At 39.6% G+C, this 20,673-nt stretch overlaps 1 protein-coding gene across 1 annotated transcript; it reads left to right on the forward strand.

Moving 5' to 3' along the window:
- Positions 1-11,945: 11,945 nt before the first annotated feature.
- On the forward strand, positions 11,946-20,405 carry ABRA (actin binding Rho activating protein). The gene is made up of 2 exons (XM_025172746.1): positions 11,946-12,631; positions 19,943-20,405. Exons 1-2 carry the CDS (start codon positions 11,946-11,948, stop codon positions 20,403-20,405), a joined length of 1,149 nt encoding a protein of 382 aa, XP_025028514.1.
- Positions 20,406-20,673: the final 268 nt, after the last annotated feature.

The following is a 20,673-nucleotide window of genomic DNA, read 5'->3' on the forward strand; positions in this document are numbered from 1 at the left end:
TTATTGAATCCTTTAAAATGGAACAAGATAACATAATGTCGTTATATGTTACAGTGAAGTTCTGCTTTTTCAGAAGTATAAATAAATAGGGGAAGGAAAACTTCCCATAAAATAGGAGTGGAACAATCGTGTTCTAGATACAACTCTTGGCACCTCTTATTGTTGGCCATGTTAGCTGGGGAATATGTAATTCAGAAACACCTGCACATCCATATGTTCCCCAGCTCTGTTCTATGGAAATAAAATGGATGTTTTTCAATGATCAGAAGTGTTTTTATCACATGCTTTCCAGAAATAATGAGAGTTACTATTCCAAGTTCTGAAATAAAGCATATTTTAGAAGATGTGTACATGTTCAACAGAGTCAAGTAAACATCATAACAGGAACCAAGATATAGTCAGCAGTAGGACATACAGTACTATCTTCCCTTAGTTTTCCACTGGAAATCTGGATTAGTTAAGGCAAGGTGATCCCATTCAGCAGCAGATTAGGGTTAGGGTTAGGCTAAATGGAGTGTGCACATGCACACATGTATACTTGCAGAGTGGTTTTCCTGGGTTCCCCAGTTGTTCCTTCTATTGGAGAATAGAGAAGTATACGCTACATGTCCTGCTTTGGCTACCTAGGGTAGAGTAATCTGCTATTTCAGGTACAGGAAGACCCTTTCCTGTCACCATTGTAGCAATACAATTTGACTGCCAATCCAGTTGGCTTCTTCACCTGAAATGGGGTGTGAGCTTCATTTTGATTTTTGGTGCAGGGAGCAAAATATTGGGAGTCAGCCCTGCGATTAGACAATTTTGCACTCTGGATTTTATTTTGAAAACAAAATCCTAGAATCTCACTACCACCTTGGGAAAGATCCTATACGAAACAATGCTTGCCTTGAAGAATCTTGCAGTTCTTAAGGGAACAAGGCAGTAAATTTTCAATGCAATAGCTTCCACTTTTTATTTCCACATACAGTTCAAGATGCTGGTTGTGACATAATTTAAAGAACTGATATTTGCCAGTCTAGCATATAATTGTTTGTATCAGAAGCCCTGTGAGTAGTTTCCTACTTCCTTTGATAGGCTAGGTTGGTGGATACCTTTTCTGGAGAAATGGCCTTTTCTGGAGAAACAGTTTAGTTGTGGAACTCCCTGCTTAAAAATGACATCATTATATTTTAAATGGGTGGTGAAAACTGTTCTATTTCATGAAGTTTTCATCATTTTTAAAAAATGAAGTTACATGTTTCATTGTAGTATTTTACTTATTATTATTATATAGATGTTTATTTGGTTCATCATGTACCACCAAGTTGGTGTTGACTTTTAGCAACCACATAGATAGATTTTCTTCAGGACAATCTGTCCCTAACTTGGTCCTCCAGGTCTTCCAACAGTGTGCCCATCACTGCTATAATTGAGTCCAACCAGAGAGGTAGGCCTTTGCATAATGTGTCTGAGGTAGGATAATTTGAGTCTGATCATTTGTGCCTCGAGTGAGAACTCTGGGTTGATTTGTTCAGTGATCAATTTGTTTGTTTTCTTGGCTGCCCGTGGTATTCTCAAGAGTCTTCTCCAATACCAAAGTTTAAAAGCATCAATACTTTTTCTATCCGGCTTCTTCAAGGTCCACCTTTCACTTCCATAAAGTGTCACAGGGAATACCACTGACTGTACTATGGTTTTTGTAGGTATAGACACATCATGGCATTGGAATAGCTTTTCAAAGGCCTTTATGGCTGCTCTACTGAGTGCTAGTCTGTGCTGTATTTCTTGACTGCTTATTCCTTTACTGCTGATGGTTGATCCTAAAAGGCAGAAGCTGTCTACCGCTTTGATATATTCATTGCCAATTCTAAGGCTGGTTGTTCTACCTATTGGCATTAGTTTCTTTATATTTAATCTCAGTCCTGGTTTTTCACTGTTTATAGAAGTTTATACTTAGTTTTTATTGAATATTGCATAAATTGTCATTGGTGGGTAGAGGGTAAGAGTCAAGGCTATATTAAATAAGTGCTCACATAAATTTATGATGCATTTTCAGTACTAGAATTGTATGTATATATGTGTGTGGGTGGGTGTTTATATTGCATATAAATATATGAACATGCATGTAAGTCTGTTATAACATTCACAGCAGTATTATTATCATTCATCTGCAGACAAGCAATTATAAAAAGGAAGTTCTTACTCAAATTTATGCCATAGGTTTGAATCCAAAATAAATACGATTTAATACTGCATAACATAGCAATCATGATTATGGATGAAGTTATAGCTAAAAAACAACCACAACTATTGGAAATTATTGTCCTGGCAGCTTTATTTTTGCATTCTCATGAGATTCCATCTGATTTATTTAATACAACTATTTCCCTAATTCCTTTCATGCAACTCTCTAAGAAGTTAAATCAGGGAGATTTGCATCTGTGTCATTTCAAGCTCTCTCATTTTCTCCTGAACCTCCTTGGTAAGATTTCTGCAGTGCTCAGATTGTGATTTGAAACTTATCTCTTCATTTTTCAGCCACTTTTCCTTCTGCTCAGTCACTACAGTCCATAGCAGCCAAGACTTTCTTAAATTCATATGTTGAAAAAAGTGATAGATGACACCTTATATGCTTAGAAGCTACATTTAAATAATTTTATTCCCAGTTAGAGAGCCATTCTGGTGTAGTGGTTAAGGCACCAGGCTAGAAACCAGGAGCTTGGGAGTTCTAGTCCTGCCTCAGCCACAAAGCCAGCTGGGTGTCCTTGGGCTAGTCTCTCTCAGCCCTAGGAAGCAGGCAAGGGCAAACCACTTCCAAAATCTTCCAAGAAAACTGCAGGGACTAGTCCAGGCAGTCACCAAGAGTCAACAATGACTTAAAGGCACCCAAAAACAAAAACAAACAAAAAATCCTGTTAATACTAATGCAGTGTACTAATGCAGGATATTTCTTTGATGTAATTTGTGGATCATAATGGATTGGTGAAATACAGATTTAGATGCCCTTTTGGAGCTCTGGGAAGTGTGGGTGCATGATCTGGCAGTTTAACATTCATAGATGTGTCCAAGTGCAAGGTCTTTTCTGGAGGAAGCTGGTGCAAAGATGGTAATTGCCCTGAGCTCCCACATGGAACAGGTTCCATCCAAAGTATGGTTCAGTATTTGAAATTATCAGAAAACCAATACATTTAATTTTTAAATTGTACTTTTGCTCAGAGTCTGTATTTTGCTGAATACATTTTGTTAAGCAATAATATGCTGGTTCTGAGAATAAGTTATGATATATATTTTTGTTGTTTGACTTGCCAAATTATTGCTTTGTGTTTTGCATTTGGTCAAGCTCAGCTCCTAGGTTGTCCCAACAGAAGTGGTCATCCCACTCAGTAATTAAAAGATATCAATAGTTTTAAAGTAATAAAATGGACAGCTCTGTGACTTTAAAGGGAGAGGCTCTTGACATGAGGCTCAAAGGTGAGAAAGGTGAGGATAAAGGCAGAATGTTTTAAATGCTTCAGTGTGCATTTCTGTCCAGATTTATTATGACTACCAAACATTGTTCTTCAGTTGCTCTTCAATCTATTTATTTATTCATACAGTTTTGTTTTGCTTGCATGTTGGAAAGATTGATTTCTCAGTAAAGCTGTATTTTTTTTAAATAATTCTGAGTTTGTTGTCAATGTTCAAGACCATCTTCAATTAAGCTGCCAGACACAATTTTGTTAATTTAAGAAAGATGCGCTGAAGAAAACAATCCAATACGTCCTCTTGGGTCCCTGGTCAGATATATTTCTTTTCTTCCAGTATAAACAGTATGAGATAAGTATTGAAAACCAGAGGAAGGTGAAGGACTAAATCATTTGGCAAGGCAGTAAAACTGATCTGTTACAATATATTCCCAAGAGCCATGTGGGCTTCCCTGCAGGCCTTTCTCACAGTGCAGATGGGTTCACACATCCTTAATTAACCCATTTTCTGAGTTTGCACTACACATTGAATCATAAACAAAGCAATTTTGCTGGATTTGCAGAAAATGCTGAACCATAAATGAAGGTTAATCTGACCAAACTTGGTATGCTGTGTGAATATAGTCACTGATCTGCATGATTTATCCTTAGTCTGGAAAAGGTTTCAAGCTACAGCATTTTATTATCTCAGTCATATATAACCTAGGGGGAAAGAATTATAGAGGGAGGCAGAGAAGGGGGATATTTACTTAAGCTCCAGAGGTTCAGAACTCTGTTTACAAACACAGGGGTACTACTCACTTATAGTAAATTCCCATTTACAAGGATGTCTGGATGGAAGCTGGCTCTAGGTGGGAATGGAGGAGTCCTGTCTGTCTTTTTGTCATTCAGATGTTTGCTATCTCTCTCTGTCTCTCTGGTCGTCTTCTCACTATTATCCCTATGTATAGAGGGAGAGGGAGAAAGGAGAGAGTACAACCATAATTGTACCATCCCTGTATTTTGGGAGGCAGCTTCTGTAAATCATGGATTCTCCCAAAAGCTACACATTCCAGTGAGTTCTTCAAAGCAGTTCCCATGAACAGGCAGATGGAGCCAGCAAAGTGTGGAGCAGAAAGAAGAAGCAAAATCTTTCTGAAGAACTGATAAGCCCCTTAATCAAATAATATGTGAGTAAATGAGTTACATTTACTGGGCCTGATGGGACAGAAGAGAATCCAAGAACAATGGTCAGCAGCTAAAGACCTTTGTCACTTATGTTTGTACTCACACACATGTGGAATCCCAACGAAGAGTCGGAAATATTATTAAAACAGTTCTGTAGCTCACCCAACCCCTCATTACTGTATCTTTTGTTTACTTTTCCCCATTTGTAATTTCTTTTCTGGTTCCCTTACTCTTTATTGTGTCTACAAGTTTTCATTTCACCCTCTTGCTTCCTCTCTGCTTAGTCAGTGGTCCAGTGACTTGCCTGCCCTCCCCAACATGTTCCACTTCTGTTTTTATCTCTGTACATTTCTACTTCCTTTGATCACCTTCTTCCTTCCAGATGCCCTTCTGCACCATTTCTTTCTCTCCATATGGCTTATGTCTCCCAAGCGATTGGGTACAGTATTCCATTTGACTTACTGGTCTCATTTTGGCAAGGAAAACATTGGAGAGGCCATGATTTATTTTAGCATTGAATGGAATTACAGGAATTAGATACCACATCTGCCCATTAAAACAAAACAGGGAGCAGCCACAAATATAAGGAGACCCCAATGAAAACTTTAAAAAGAAGCTATAGAACTCTAATCTGCATTGTTCCCTTCCACAACCCAAAAGAGACAAGTCATTTTATATAGTAGGCATATGGGGATAGGGAAGGAGGCCAGAGGAATTGTCCCTGGGTGCTATGGTGACAGGTGACCTTCACTGGGATTCAAACAACATATACATGTAGATAACAATAATAATAAACAACAAGAATAATAATATAGATTTAGAGGCTACTTGACTCCCAAAGAATTCTGAACAGCTTACTTCTCAAAAGAAACAATAAAATGAAGAAAAAAAGACATGTACATCTGGATAAAACTACCCAATGAACCAGAATAAACACACCAAGCACCCTAAAATCTAACAGGTTCAGCAACTATCTTAACCCCAGGCCTAGGAGAAAAGCCAGGTTTTGAAAAACCTGCAGAATAACTGCTCTTTTTAAAGAGGAAGAAGATATAGAGGAGATGTTGAATCATCACTTCTCTAAACCTCCATCTGAAGTACTTTTCCACTAACTGGATTGATTTCCATTTCCAAGTCAGCAAAGCAAGTGGGAAAAAAATAAAATAAAACAAGGAAGTGAGCTTGATTGATTTTCTGAAATGGGTAATATTTGGTCAATTTTTAAAAAAAGAATGCTTAAATTGTCCAATACAGGAAATTCATCCTGGATGACTATGGAGTTTCAAACACAGGAGGAATAATGACATAGGAATTCACAAGTAATTTGAGCAGGATTCAGAATCAGAAGTGATTTGTCCTAAGTGCCATAAAAGACAGATCCCATCAATGGATGAAGCATAGAGAAGATAAGGAGGAACTAAATATTTCTTCATTAAACATGAAGACTGTGACTGAAATTGGAGAACTGATATGCTTCTTCATAATGTTTTATAGGCACCCTCTTCCACTTATGTCTTTTGCTGTAGTCCGCATCCATCTACTGTAATAAGATGAGGAAGTAATAATCACCCACTAACTGTGTCTAAGATGAAAATGAGAACCAGTTTGGGGTAATGATTACGGCATCAGGCTAGTGCCCAGGAGACTGAGAGTTCTACCCCTGCTTTGAGCACAAAGACAGCTGGGGCCAGTCACTCTCTCAGCCCTAGGAAGAAGGCAATGGCAAATCACTTCCTAAATCTTGCCAAGAAAACGGCGGGGACTTGTCTAGGCAGTTGCCAGGAGTCAACACTGACTTGAAGCCCCCCCCCCCCCAAAAACCCCAAGATTGTATATTGGGTGGCACAATGATGTACAAATGGTGTGCACATGAACACAAGTGCATCCATAATGCTGTGCCTATACAGATTTCCTCTCTATGTAAATGGCTAGAAAATCACTGTGTAAATAACCAAACATGAACATATTATTCATTTTATTCTACAAAAATGAGACTAGAAATCATCAAAAAGGGAAAAGGGAGGATAAATGGTTTCAAGACAGGCTGTATTGCATTCATGCGCAGTGAATTTACTATAAACTCTCCCCTTGAGGGCAACCTTGCTTCGTCTGTCTCCATCATCTGGTTTTCCAGCAGTCCTCAGGAACTATGATTCAACCAGGGGGAAAAGAATGGTAAAATCTCTTCTAATAAATCAGTTCAGTTTAACAACCCAAGTGTGATACCATAATTTGTGTTAGATGTTCATCTGGCAGCATTCTGTCCATAGAAACAGCACAGAGACAAAGACAATGCTTTTGGGAGGCCAGGATGATTGAATTATAAGTGCTGGTCAAAGCCACTGCTTAGAAAAAATCAATTGAAAGGCACTATGGGGAACATGATGAGGACTCAATTTCTCATTTATTATTGAATGGTAAAGTGGGTAAATTCCACTTTCATAGTTCATATCTGTAGAAAACAAACTAGAAACAAGGAACTATAATATTTATCTACTATATTATTCAATGCTGGGTCCATTCTACTCAATTTTCAGTGTGATTGCAGAAAAAAGAGTTAAATATTTTTAAGTGTACTCTTCTGCTTGTAATGTTGGCATAGGTATTTAGTGTTATCCTATCTACATGTTTGGAATAGATTCCTCCCTGGATGACTGTGATTCCAGGTATCAAAATGGTTGAGAGCCACTGGATAATTGACCTCCTCTCCATCCTTCTTCCAAAAAAGTGGGAAAGTGATCAACATGAAAGCAATTCTTTAAAAGGTAGCTAAGATGGATCTAGACAATTCCAGCCTTGTTGCCTAAGGATCTTTTGGTCAAAAGGAAATGTTGTCCTATGAAACAGTAATAGTTAAAGAACAGAAAGCAGAGTAAATTGATAATGTGTGCAAGATACATGAGGGGTCAATCTAAGATTCTGTATTGGAACAGGCACTTTCCAATTTTTCATACAATAAAACCTGGGTATTTCAAATTAACAGTGAGACATTCAGGTTTATTGATGACTCCAAAGTATTTTGAGTGGTTTCATTAAAAAAAAGATGGGAAACCATTTACAGGGATATCCATATGGGAAGCAAGGCTTGTGGGAATGAAACAGTGGGATGTGGCCAAGGTGTGTGTGTGTGTGTATGAGGGCCCCTACCTGACTCCTTGCCAACAAGATTTCGCTATATGTAAGTTATATACTGTACATATATACATATGTATGTTTGGTCATTAACTGGCAGATACAGTGAAGAACATAAGAAGTAGCCATTTCTTCTGTCCTGAGTCTGTGCTACTTGGCTTTGTTGGCACAATCTCCAGTTCTAATTTTAGGACAGTGAGAGAAAAACAACTAATCACGGTGACTTCTGCTAAAGATAGATATATATTCTTTCCACATTGGAGACACTATTCCTCTTAAAACTAGTTGCTGAGAAATGGAAACCTGATGTTACTCCTGTGCAGCTTGAGAGCTTCCCATTGGCAGAGGCATCTGGTTGGCATCTGTGGCATTTGAGAATGTCAGGTGCACAGCCATTTCCAAGCAGAAACTCCACGCAATATCTTCAATTCCGTTGAGCTATATGTGGTCAACATTTATTTCAAATTAAAAATATAATTCCTGCAATGTCATGATTTAGAATCTTACATAATTTGTCTTCAACCACCTCCACCCCTACATTGCATGTTAACATTTTATATGAGACATTTCCAATCTGTTTTGACCACTGGGCATATACGGATCTTTTAGTGTGTTCTATGGGCAGTCCAACAAAATGGATACCATGGTGGACATATGTACACATGTATATTATTTTCCAGAAGACAAACTGGTGAAGTGGTTTCTTCGTGCCCTTTTAACGTCCCACATCATTCTGTGCCAACCTCTCTCCTTTCTCTGGGTAAGTGGACATCCAAGCAAATTACTGAGCTACAACCACTCAGCCTCTTTCCCCATAAGCATAACAGGGGGACACATGGCAGAGGCATTCCTGGAAATAAAGATAATGCATGAAGTCCTCACTTGGTTTACAACATTGCTTTGTACTAGTAGGTCTTTCCAAGTGATTTAAAATTTTGCAGGGTGAGGGATGTACCTAATATGGGGAGCCCATATACAATTCCCAAGTTCCCTTCTTTAGAATGTCAGATGCAAAACATGGTTTGAGCAAGGCCAATGGGATGTATACTTTGCATTTCCTATAATTCTAATTGCAGCAGACTTTTAATAACAGTCTCCCCTCATTCCCATGAAGAGGCAGTGCTAAATCAGCTGCTTACACATGATAAGGTTGTGCAGCCCCCTGGATTGATTCTGGAGGTGTTCTGGAGCACATGGGAGAGCAAGCATAGCACCTATTGTTTTAAAGAGCTAGAAAGAGGTGCTATGTTTCTTTCTCCATGAACTCTGAAGCACCTTTTTAGGATCAAAAATTAAAAGGCTGCATAACCCTAATCAGTGGTTGGCACCAATAAAGCCAATTTCCATATAGACAGGAAGGATTGTGAACAGGTGGCTTATCTGCCTAATTTAATGAAGTTGAAATTGTTCTGAAAAAGGCTACACAACTCCAGAGAGATCAGATTCCTTTAAAACATTTATATTTTATTTATCCTTTACATCATTCTTGGTGTGGTGCAATATTAGCAAAAAGACAGCTTTGTCATTAGAGGCAAATTCCTTTTTGCAGGTTAGGCAATGTTTGAAGGGTCAGGGGCTACAACTCAGCCTTCCCACCTTCCAGGGCAGGCTTCACAATCACATCACCAAAAAGGGCAGAGTGGGATCAACTTTTTGGCCCACCTGTTTGATTCTTGTGCGTTGTTGTTCTTCAGGTTGTTAAAGAATGGAAGCAGGAGAACCTTGGGAAATTATTTAATATATATAGAATAACATATAATTCATTCATTCAAGTTTTATTACAAGTGCAGGAAATCTTAATTTACATTTTTTTTTTTTCTGGCCATCCCCACTTTGTGGCATGCATTTCTGAGCATCCCTTTCAAAAGATAGGAGCAGCATGAAAAAAGTTTCAGATACTTGATTAAGGCTGATTCTCTACTGATAGTTCCTTCATGGACAGTGAGTGTTTTGCTTCCATTATCAACCTATTTTGATTCCTCCAACAATTGTATGTGTGCCCACTTTTGAAATTTCAGCTAGTCTGGCTTATATTTTGTGGTGAATGTATTTTATTATTGTAGACCTGAGGACTGATAGACTGACTGATAGATTGATTTTGACTATTTAAATTATGGCTTAAGTTTCCTGATTACTTTTTTCCCCTTCTAGGACCAGTCTATAAACTAAGTAAGTAAATAAAATGAAGGCCTTCAATCATTGTTATTCTTGGGTAGAGTGTAAATTTGAGCTCTGATATGATTACAGTGAAGTTCTAGTACAGCCAGTGATTCATATGCTCCATTTTAGCTCTCTGTTTGTATCACTTAGAAATGATTGCCTTTCTCCTGCAAAATCTCAAGCATGTAGAATGGAAAAAGTGAGAGATGTTCCTTCCTCCCTTACTGGAGAAATATTAATCACAGGCAACCAATTTTTTTATCAGCTACTACAAGGTAATCACAAATAACTTAAGGAAATTAAAATGTGGGAATGCTACTGCCGTTTTGCAAATCCTAGATCGTGTATTACTAATCTCAGTATTAGTTAATGCCTTATGGTTCTCTAGTTTGCTGCCTCCCAGATGGGTGTCATAGAACAAATAGCTGGCTTACCATCAAACTAGACTGGTCTTTTAAATTCCTCATGAACATTTTCACAGCATCATGGGATGGTTTCTCCATAGAAAAAGTCTACCTGGCAACCAATAAAGGCAGGCGAAAAGCAATTTAGCATAGCAGCATGAGATTGTTTCAGGGTCTCCTCATGGAAAATTCTACCTAGCCACCCATAAAGACAATTGTTTTCCCCAAACTTTTTGCCAGATTCTTAGTTAATCTTCAATGTGGCTGGTAAGGAAAGGGAAAAATCTGACTTAAGATTTCCTGCACTTGTAATATGACTTGAAATTAATGATCAGACTAGTTTTGATGGGTCTTTATGACTCCAGAATCTGTCCCTGCAGAAGCCCTTTTTGATAGCTCCGGGAAGCTATGCCTGGGTTTCACAAATGCAGGAAGAACGGTGAAAAGCACCTTGTTGATGCAGTAACACGGTTTCTTTCGATGGCTGGTGTGGGTCTTCTGGGCTGTGTGGCCATGTTCTGGAAGTTTTATTTCCTAACGTTTCGCCAGCATCTGTGACCGGCATCTTCAGAGGGCAGGAGCACAGACAGGAGCAGTTCTCTCTGTGCCCAGGATGATGTGCCCCTGTTGTGGGTATTTATAGAGATCAGCAAGGGTGCCTGAAGGAGGTGGGGGGCGAGGGGGTTTGGGTTAATGAGTGGCTGCTTGTTTTGGTGTCAGCATATGTGTGTAATGTTTAAAAGCATATGTACACACATATGCTGACACCAAAACAAGCAGCCACTCATTAACCCAAACCCCACCACCAACACCCCCCCCCCTTCAGGTACCCTCGCTGATCTCTATAAATACCCACAACAGGGTCACATCATCCTGGGCACAGAGAGAACTGCTCCTGTCTGTGCTCCTGCCCTCTGAAGATGCCGGTCACAGATCCTGGCAAAACGTTAGGAAACAAAACTTCCAGAACATGGCCACACAGCCCGGAAGACCCTCACCAGCCATTGTATTCTGGCCATGAAAGCCTTCGACAATACATGGTTTCTTTCCTTTCAGGAGGCACAGCCGATTGGCTTCATGGAATGAAGAGCTGCATCAGAGTCACCTTTTATGGGCTTAATAATCTGGCATTGTTACGAAGCCACAAAGTAAGTTAGTGAAAAGCAAAAGCCTCTGGAACTGTAATTCCAAATGCTTTCATTTGCTTTTCTGGAGCCAGAAAAGAGAAAATATCCCATTAGGCAAGGGCCATTTTTTGAGTAAGGCAAAGCATGAACATGTTCCACTGTCAAATTAAATGTATAACTAAGGTGCTTCGAGAGAAGACATGTACAAACACTGTTAGTTTCCATCACAGCTGCATCTGAGACATGGGGGATCTACGTCACTCATATTTACCATATCAAGTGTCCATCTGCTGTGGTGAAATACAAGTTGGGCCTTTTAAAAAAAGATCACTGTCAGAATAAGGATATTCCTTCTACGTGAGAAATGCTTCACATACTTTCTGACTTCATGCAGCCCACCCTTCCATCTATTTAAATCTCCACAATTCTTCCCTGCTTGTTATTTGCTACAGGACAATCTGCACTAAGTGAGTTTTAACACAAGCAAAGATTGGGAAACCATAGACAAAGCCATGCCTCCAGAAGAACATCAGTGTGCCACACCTGCCAAGAGGGCCATCAAAAAGATCCGAATGACTAGCTTAGTTATCAGCTTGGCCCGAGGTTGGCAGCAATGGGCAACTGAACACAACACAAAGCAAGCACAGGAACCTAGTGGATGGGTGCCTAATGAAGAGAAATCACCAAATGCCCCAAGAGAGCAGATGTTTCCCAAACATCAGTCAAAAGATGAGATACAGTTTCCACTGAAACAGCAAGTGTCAAACAAAGATGGAGAACAAAGTCCACGTGAGTCATCAGAAGCTCTTGAGAAATTTAACATTAGAAGTAAAGAAGTTACCAAAACCGTAGCAAGGACACTCTCTGAAAGAAGCAGTGACATTGGTCTCCTCAGCAACAAATATGAAAAAGATGAATTTGCTGAGACAGGAAAGATCACCAATGACCCTAAAAATATTGATCAAATTCTTAGTAGTAAAGTGTCTCCTACAAGAAGGAGAAAGTGTTCCAATCTAGTAACAGAAATGACAAAGGGATGGAAGCGTTTAGAACAAGAAGAACTACAGGATTATCGCAGCAACAGCCTGGATACAGAGGACAGTGACTATGCTGAAGACACAGAGGACAGACTTGACATAGATCATAATATTCAAGAAATACGGCATGTTGTGAGGATAAAACATCCCATGGCCTCATAGTAAGTAAACACTATTCTCCAACATTGTCTTATTGTAGCAAATACTTTTATGTAACACATACAAGTGCTTTCTGAAATCAGCACAGCTAGCAATATATGATGCTGTCCCTGCGATGTCACCTCGGTCATGTTTTGGGGCACTGATGGAGGGAGAAAGTGATGGAAGGTTGTCTAAATAGTGAACTAACATCTATAGATAGACCACAGAAAGGGCTGATGAGCTGTTTAGGTAGCATCTAATTATTTTCAAGTAGCTGTTTTCATGTGAAGCCAAAATGAAAATGTAAGTGTAGGAGCTGAAAGTGAAAACGGGAAGGTACAGGAAGAGGTCAAACCTTAAACATGAAAAATGCCTTATATTTCCTAAAAATGCAGCAATCTAAAAGTTGGTTGCATTAATTTTTAATTAGATTCATGTTTTATAACTGAAGAAGTTGTATTCTGAATAGGATAGCTTCTGCAAAGATACCACTTTAAACTCTGTTTTAGAATGATCTGCACAGGAAAACATTGGGCATTTTAGGTAGCTGGCCTTCTAGGATTCATTTTAGAGCTTCCAGCTGCTTATATTTGCTAGCCCAAATTTCCCAATGTATGTTGGTCTTGGACATATCTGCAGGGAAGAAGATTGAAGAGGGCTGGGACAGCCACATGCTATCAAGGAGCACATGGGCTAGGCATAAATCTACCACTTCTTCAATTGTTTAGTCCTATCAAGTGTTGTTAATATATCAGAAATGGACTTTCCGTTTCACCAATAGCTACGTATCTAGTCTTTTCTAAGGACTCCCCCATGCAGTTTTTTTGCCTGGGTTTTGAGACAGGCCACTTTCTTATTGCTTCACAACATAGACTTTATTTCAATGCCAGCCTAATGCTCAGCCTGGCAGGAAAATGTTGTTTTCCACTGTAAAATAGAAGAAAAGTTCCTATGCAAACATTCTGTGAGCCATGAAGAAGAAATCTTTGGAGACAGCATCCTGCAGGACTTCTACTGGCCTGCTGAGGATCACCCCCTCCCATCTGGCCACAGGGCATTTCTGCCACAGAGGCCCAGCAATAGTTATTCATTCTGGAATATTCCTTCCTTTTTGTGTGTGACCACAAGAGTAATCCAACTCATTTTCCCCCTTCAGCTTACCAGCCTGGCGTATTCCTTTTTTTTTTTGCAACCTATAGAGGCATTCATATCTGTTCAAAAAAGGTGCAAAACTATCACAGCAACCAATGGCTTTCCCACTTAGGTTAGAGTGCATTAGCCATCATGTCAATAACCATGGCCAATCTGCTCACTCACTCAGTCTAGCAAACTAACAGGTGATGGTCAAACAAGAAAGCTTTATGAATGTAAAAGTCCTCTATGTAAGTTAACAGGTGACGAGCTGTGCTCCAGTAAATAAGGAGTGCCTAATAGCAAGATAGAGACAATATTCTGCTGAGTCTGAGAGCAGCAGTTTTACCAGAAGCACATTCAGCTGAAAGTTCCCCAAAAGTCCAATGGCTTCAATGACAATTCACAAATATTTCTAAAAAGACAAGGATTAGCACATATCAGTCCTAGCAACATGGAGCTGCTCCAGGTCAACATGGAGCTGCTCCAGGTTAGCATGAATTACTCACTAAAAATAAAATGCAACTGATCTTGTGATGTAAGTAACCTTTAGCCAGATCATATGAACTTTGCTAAGGTTTTAATGAGGTCAAACCTTACTGGTGCTCTTCAGAAGACACGTATATATATTGTTTGTCCACAGTTAATGAATTTATCTTAAGCTCTTTTTACGATGTAATTTGTCTTTTGTTGAGCATATTTCTTGTAAACCACCTTTGAAATATTTTCCTCTAGAGATCCAAGTAGAAATATAATATAAAGCCCAAGAAATAAAAGTGAGCCTGTACTCTGAAGTCTAGGTGGATGAGTTGGAAGACATGTTTTGAGTTATATTGTTATCTTGCTGCTTTAAAAATGTTTTTCTGCATTTATAGACTTTTATGTTTTGAAATATGTTACTGCTGTAGAAATGGTGTTAGGTCTTCAAATATATTAATTTTATTTTAGTTATGAAACGTTCATAAAAACCAGAGAGAGAGATTTTTTTAAAAAAAGATGTTTACTAGCAGCCATCTAAGTCTAACAGAAGAAAGTACTTTTGAAAAAAGCAGGTGAATTGGCAGATGAATTCTAACTTTTAAAAAAATCTAGACATATTTTGTTTATTGAGTGCCAGTAATTTTCCTTCTCAGCACTGGTCACGTTTTGTAGGTTGAACTATATTTAACCTGTAATTCTTGGATTGTACTTCCAAGAGGTTGGAAATGGCTTTGAATTGGAAAGAGATGAGGGCTATTCACTTCTTTCCTCTCCAGCTGTCTATGTCTGCTGGTCACTCAATTGCTTTTGTCCCCCCACCCAAAAGAAACATGTTGAAATATTACCCTTTCAGCTTTGAATGAAAGAATTAATGATAAGGAGCCACTTTATTCTCTGATTGCTTGAGTGTTTTCTGTTGCTGTTGTTGCTGTTATTTCTCTGGGTGGTGCTTTTGAGCTTATTGTACCGTTGAAGGTGGTGGAGGATGTTAATATTTGTGTGGTTATCTAGTATTCCTGTTTCCATTGATCAAAAGCCTCCCTGGCTGCCCACACAGAAAAAGTCGATTGGAAACTTTTGTTCTCCTGATATTTTCCTTTGAAATCAGTGAGCTCTGCAGGATGTGTCTGTACCTATTTGTTTGAAACCCTGCACCTTTTTTCCATGCATCACCCATGTAACGCTCATTAAAAGGGGGGCAGGGCTTCAATCACACACGTGTCACTGCCAGCTCGACTTTTTGACATCTGCAAAAAGCTGTTGTTTTTTTAATTTAATTAAAATGTAATTGAAGCATGAGCCAGGAAAATGCAGGACATCAGACAGAGAATTCAGTAATGAACAACAGGACATTCCTACACATCCACATACCACCCCATAATTAAATAAGTCCAAGAAGTCTACATTCCACCCATGATAATTTCACAAGAGTTCTTTTCTCCTTTTAAAAAAAAGCAAAAGCAAATTCTCTTTTATGAAATTGAATGAGATCTGATGGGGAAAGTTTGTGTGTGTGTGTGTGTGTGTTTGTGTGTGTGTGTATATATATATATATATATATATATATAGAGAGAGAGAGAGAGAGAGAGAGAGAGAGAGAGAGAGAGAAAGGGGGGGGCATTTAGGCCACTAAAAAGATTAAAATGGGAAGATGGTGATAGTGTTTCATTTGAAAGGATTAAAGTACTAATTGAGAATAGCAGAAGGGGGGGGAAGTGTCAGGGACACAAACACTTTATTTAGACATGCAGTCAGGATGAGGAGGAGACCTGGAAGCAGCTCTACTCCCACCCAACCTTGCCCTCTCCATCCCTGCCTCTGACTATACCATTGGTTCTCAACGGGGGCGGTACCGCCCCCCGGGGGGCGGTGGGAGGATGCTGAGGGGCGGTGAACTTGTTTTGGGTGGTAGGGGGGCGGTGGGCATGTTTTGGGCGGTAGAGGGGTGATGAGCATGTTTTGGCATTCGAACTTAATTTTAAAACTCCCCCAAAAATTTATTAAATCGATTATCCGGTTTACACCATTTGTACCAGCAATAAAACGAACTTACGCGACGGCTGCCCTCACGCACTTCTAAGAATGGTGAGACGAATTTGTATTCTAGGTAGGCTGACCTTGAAGAACTCGACACTACGATTTTTCTCCGATCCCAACCAGCACAGCGCATGCGTCAGCTGTTTTCCCACGCAATTAATCACAGCGCGTGTGTCAGCTGTCTTCCCGCGTGATTAATCGCAGTGCGTGCGTTGAGCGTCCTTTCAAAACCCTCCCCATACCCTAAATTACAGGATTTTCACAAAGGGTGGCGTTGAAAAATTTTCTGCTCCTTAGGGGGGCGGCAGCTTCAAAAAGGTTGAGAATCACTGGACTATACCATACTGACGGGGAAACAAACTTGGCAATGTTCAGAGAGATCAATATTTCTATACTTGTACTGGGGGCCAAGAAGTAAGTTAGATGCTTTGGAGGTGGAGCTGTCAAAGTATCCAGAGCAAAAGACATTTGTTAGCATGCCAAGCTGTATAAAAGGGCTGAGAAATTGAGCTGTGATTTCCATGAGTGGACAACTGCCCTGTTTATTCATTCAAAACATATTTAAAGTGTGTTTCTGTCTTTGCAAATATAAGGAGGAAGTACAGGTAGTCCTCATTTAGCAACTGTTCGCAGTTACAACAGTGCTGAAAAAGTAACTTTATGACCACTCCTTGCATTTATGACCTTCACAGATCTGTAAAGCAAAGGAAAGCTGAACTAAGATCATAAGTACGGCTTTGCCAGTCCTAATTGTGGTCGCTAAACAAGGACTACCCGTAGAAAGGAACATTGTCACATCAAGAGAACAAAACAAAATATGAACTAACATGAAGTAAGGAGAGCCTCCACTCCATAATGCTATAGGATGCCAAATCACTAAAACCAACCAAGCCAGCATAGCACCATTGAACCTGTCTGGCCAAATACATATATTTTGATTGCAATCTGCCACTGAGCAGATTACTAAATCCAAGGTATGGGGAAAATCATTTTTTGTGTGTATGTGATTAAAATCCTTTTTGGCATGCCCTGTTCTGAAATTACTTATCCAAGGAGAATGATTTTTAATCTTAGGGCAAACTGGAGCCACTTGGTCTCCCTCCAGTGAATTAAAATTATCTCACTTTGCTTTAATCTACTACACTTCAGGATTTATACTGAGTCAGTATGCAGTGCTAAGAAGGACCAGTGTCCTGAACTGGGCTTATAAGTAAATTCCTGGCCAATGATGTTCCTTTGGAATTTGTTTAATTATTGGTTTCCAGGTGGTGTGCTAAGCCCCAGCAAGACAAGGATATGGATCACTATCTTGCTTAAAGCTAACATTTTATCCCCAGAGTTTGATCCCACTAACCTTGATGGACAAATAACTTGGTTCTGGGTATGGGAAGTGGAAGGAGCTGCAATAACAATATTCTTCCAGTTTGCTGTAATTTGGGAATGCCAACAATCAAGATAAAGCTCAGGCAGAGAATTCTGGATATGAAAACTAAGATTGAATATACAGTGGTACCTCGGGATACGAACTTAATCCGTTCCGTGACTCTGGTTGCAACTCGAGTTGGTCTCAAGTCGAGGTAAAGTTTCCCATAGGGTTCAATGTAAATCCGGTTAATCCGTTCTGCCCTCTGAATTTGGTCGCAACCCGAGGCAAATTTCCCCATAGGGTTCAAGTAAATCCGGTTAATCCGTTCCGCCCTCCGCCTGAATTTGGTCGCAACCCGAGGCAATTTTCTCTTCAGAGCCTTACTCCTGCCAAGCCTGCTCTGCATTTTCTTTGGAGCCATGCTAACACGCACAGCAAAAACCTTCGCAAAACACCGCAAAACACACCACAAGCCTCACCAAACGTCTCCTTGCTACCGCGACCTCGCCCACAGGAAGCCGCGACCGCGTGGCAGCAGGGAAAATGGCCGCGGATCTGGTTCGTAACTAGAGGCGAGTTCATAACCCGAGGTAAATTTTTCCTGCCGAAGCTGGTCGTAACCCGAAACGTCCGTTAGTAGAGGCGTTCGTATCCCGAGGTACCACTGTAGAAGAATCAACACTGAAATTGAGTTAGGGAACCAACTGAATAACCTTAAACTACTTTGATCATCTTATTGTACCTAAATACCATAGAACCTTCATACTGTCTAGCAGTCCTAAAAATTAATTTTGCAAAAGTAATAGATTGAGATGTCTGTAGGTTAGCTAGTGATTCTTAAGTATTCCATAAACACAGCTACTGTTCCCTTCCAATGAGAATCAGGGGATGGGAATCAGGAGAAGAGGAAGTAAGAAGTTTCTTTCTTCTCAGTCTTGGCTGAAGGCTCTCAGACAAGTAAGTTTCTTAAGATACAGACTGTGTCAGACCAGATCTAAGAATTCAGGCTCAATGCTCCCAAAGTCTAAGACTGAACCAAAAAGAAAAGTTGATAAAGTATAGACAGACATGTGTAGGATTTATACTTTTTTTTCAGTGCTGTTTTTGCATAACAGTAATGACTCATTTTTAGTCCTATCCTTTTTTGTTGTTTGGCTTCTGCTCCTTTAAGCAGTCAACTCATTAAAATTAATATAACTTTTAAAGCAGCCACATATTTTTAGGCACACGCTGAAGCCTAAAAAACGTAATAGTCTGCTTCAATGAATAGCAGTGTAAGCTCCAAACAAGGTTTCCCAATTATTTTAAAGCATGCATTACTCTAATATCTCTTGTAATTTGCTACCAGAAATTTTAATTCATCATCTTCTTTGAAGACCCTTCCAGCAGCATAGCCAGAGAAGTGAAAGGACTATATGCACACCAAAATGTACCTAGGGAAAGCCTTTGAAGAAGCTGTGCTGAGCTTTCCAAAAGATGCGGCTGTTTTAATGCTTTAATGCATCTTTATCCTTCTAGATGCCATACCTCTAAAAGGATATAGTGGAATTACAGAAGATTTTGAGAACAACTAAGATGATCAAGGGGCTGGAACAGTTTCCTGATAAGGAAAGGCTGTGACATTTGGGCTTTTTAATTTAGAAAGGAGGTGAATGAGAGGGGGCATGATTGAGGTGTATAAAATTATGCATGGAGTGGATAAAGTGCGGAGAACCTGAGGCCACCCAATGAAGTTGAATCCTGGAAGAATCAGGATGGATAAAAGGATTTTTTTTTTTTTTTTTTACACAGACAGTAATTCAACTTTGGAATTCACTGCCATGAGATGTGGTGCTGGCTACCAGCTTGGCTGTCTTCAAAACAGGCTTGGACCATTTAATGGACATCATGGGGATCAATGGCTATTAGTCTTGATGGCAGTGGAACTCCTTATGAAGGCCATCTGCTGGGAGACTAGTGGGTTTCCTTGTGCAGTTGGCTGGCCACTGTGAGAACAGAATGCTGGACTAGATGGACCAGGGATCCAATCTGTTCTGACTTCAATCCTTTTAACAGATCATGCCATGCAAATGAAATTAATGAGAGTGGTGTTATTTTTCCTCATAAAAATTTAAATGAAAGGATCTAATCCAAAATGGAAGCTTTTATTTTCAGATTAAGAGGCAGCAAACAGAGTCTAAGGAAATAAAGTGATTTATATTAGTGATAACATGCCACCTAGTGGTTTGTGGTCTAAATCAGATGATGAACTCTACTAAAATATTTCACTGAAGCATAATCCTGTTCAGCAGCTGTCTCTTTTCCCCTTTTTCTGCAGTAAAAATAGAAACATCAAGTTGTCTAAGAATTATAGCCCTGTCTACACTCTAAAGGGGCGATGGGAAGAATGGGCTGATGAGCATGTGACAATACAAAAACTCAACCCTTTCAGTGAAGAGTTCGACTATGAGCTTGCTATGGCCACCCGTTTGCGTAAAGGAGACGAGGGCTATGGCTATCCTAAAGAAGGCACAAAAACAGCAGAACGGGCCAAGAGAGCAGAGGACCATATCCACCGGGAGATGAGAGACCTGTGTTTCATCATCAGAACAATGGCTCAGCCCCGACGTGATGGCAAGATCCAAGTCACTTTTGGTGATCTCTTTGAAAGATATGTTCATATTTCAGATAAAGTGGTTGGAATACTCATGAGAGCCAGAAAACATGGGATGTTAGACTTCAAGGGAGAAATGTTGTGGCAAGGCCGGGATGATGCTGTTCTAATAACTTTGTTAGAATAAGGTCTTTTTTCCCCCATAGGATAAGCCAAAGAGCATCCTGTAATCAAGATAGTTTTATCAAAGGGTTTATCACAAAGACCAACAGAGTCATCAGAGCTTTCATCAGTAGGCAGAACTTCCTATATATGAATTACTTAACAATAGTATCTCCATATTATCCCATCTTCATATTATTATCAAGTACATAATTGTTCAGCCAGGATCATGTGATTTAACTATGCTTGGTAAGATTTCTATGTAAGAGCATGAAATGGTCCATTTCAGCTGC

The sequence above is a fragment of the Python bivittatus genome, unplaced genomic scaffold (assembly GCF_059951505.1).
Source record: "Python bivittatus isolate LINGU-HERP-01145 unplaced genomic scaffold, Pbiv_v1 ctg000590_np1212, whole genome shotgun sequence".
In the NCBI taxonomy this organism is placed as follows: Eukaryota; Metazoa; Chordata; class Lepidosauria; order Squamata; family Pythonidae; genus Python; species Python bivittatus.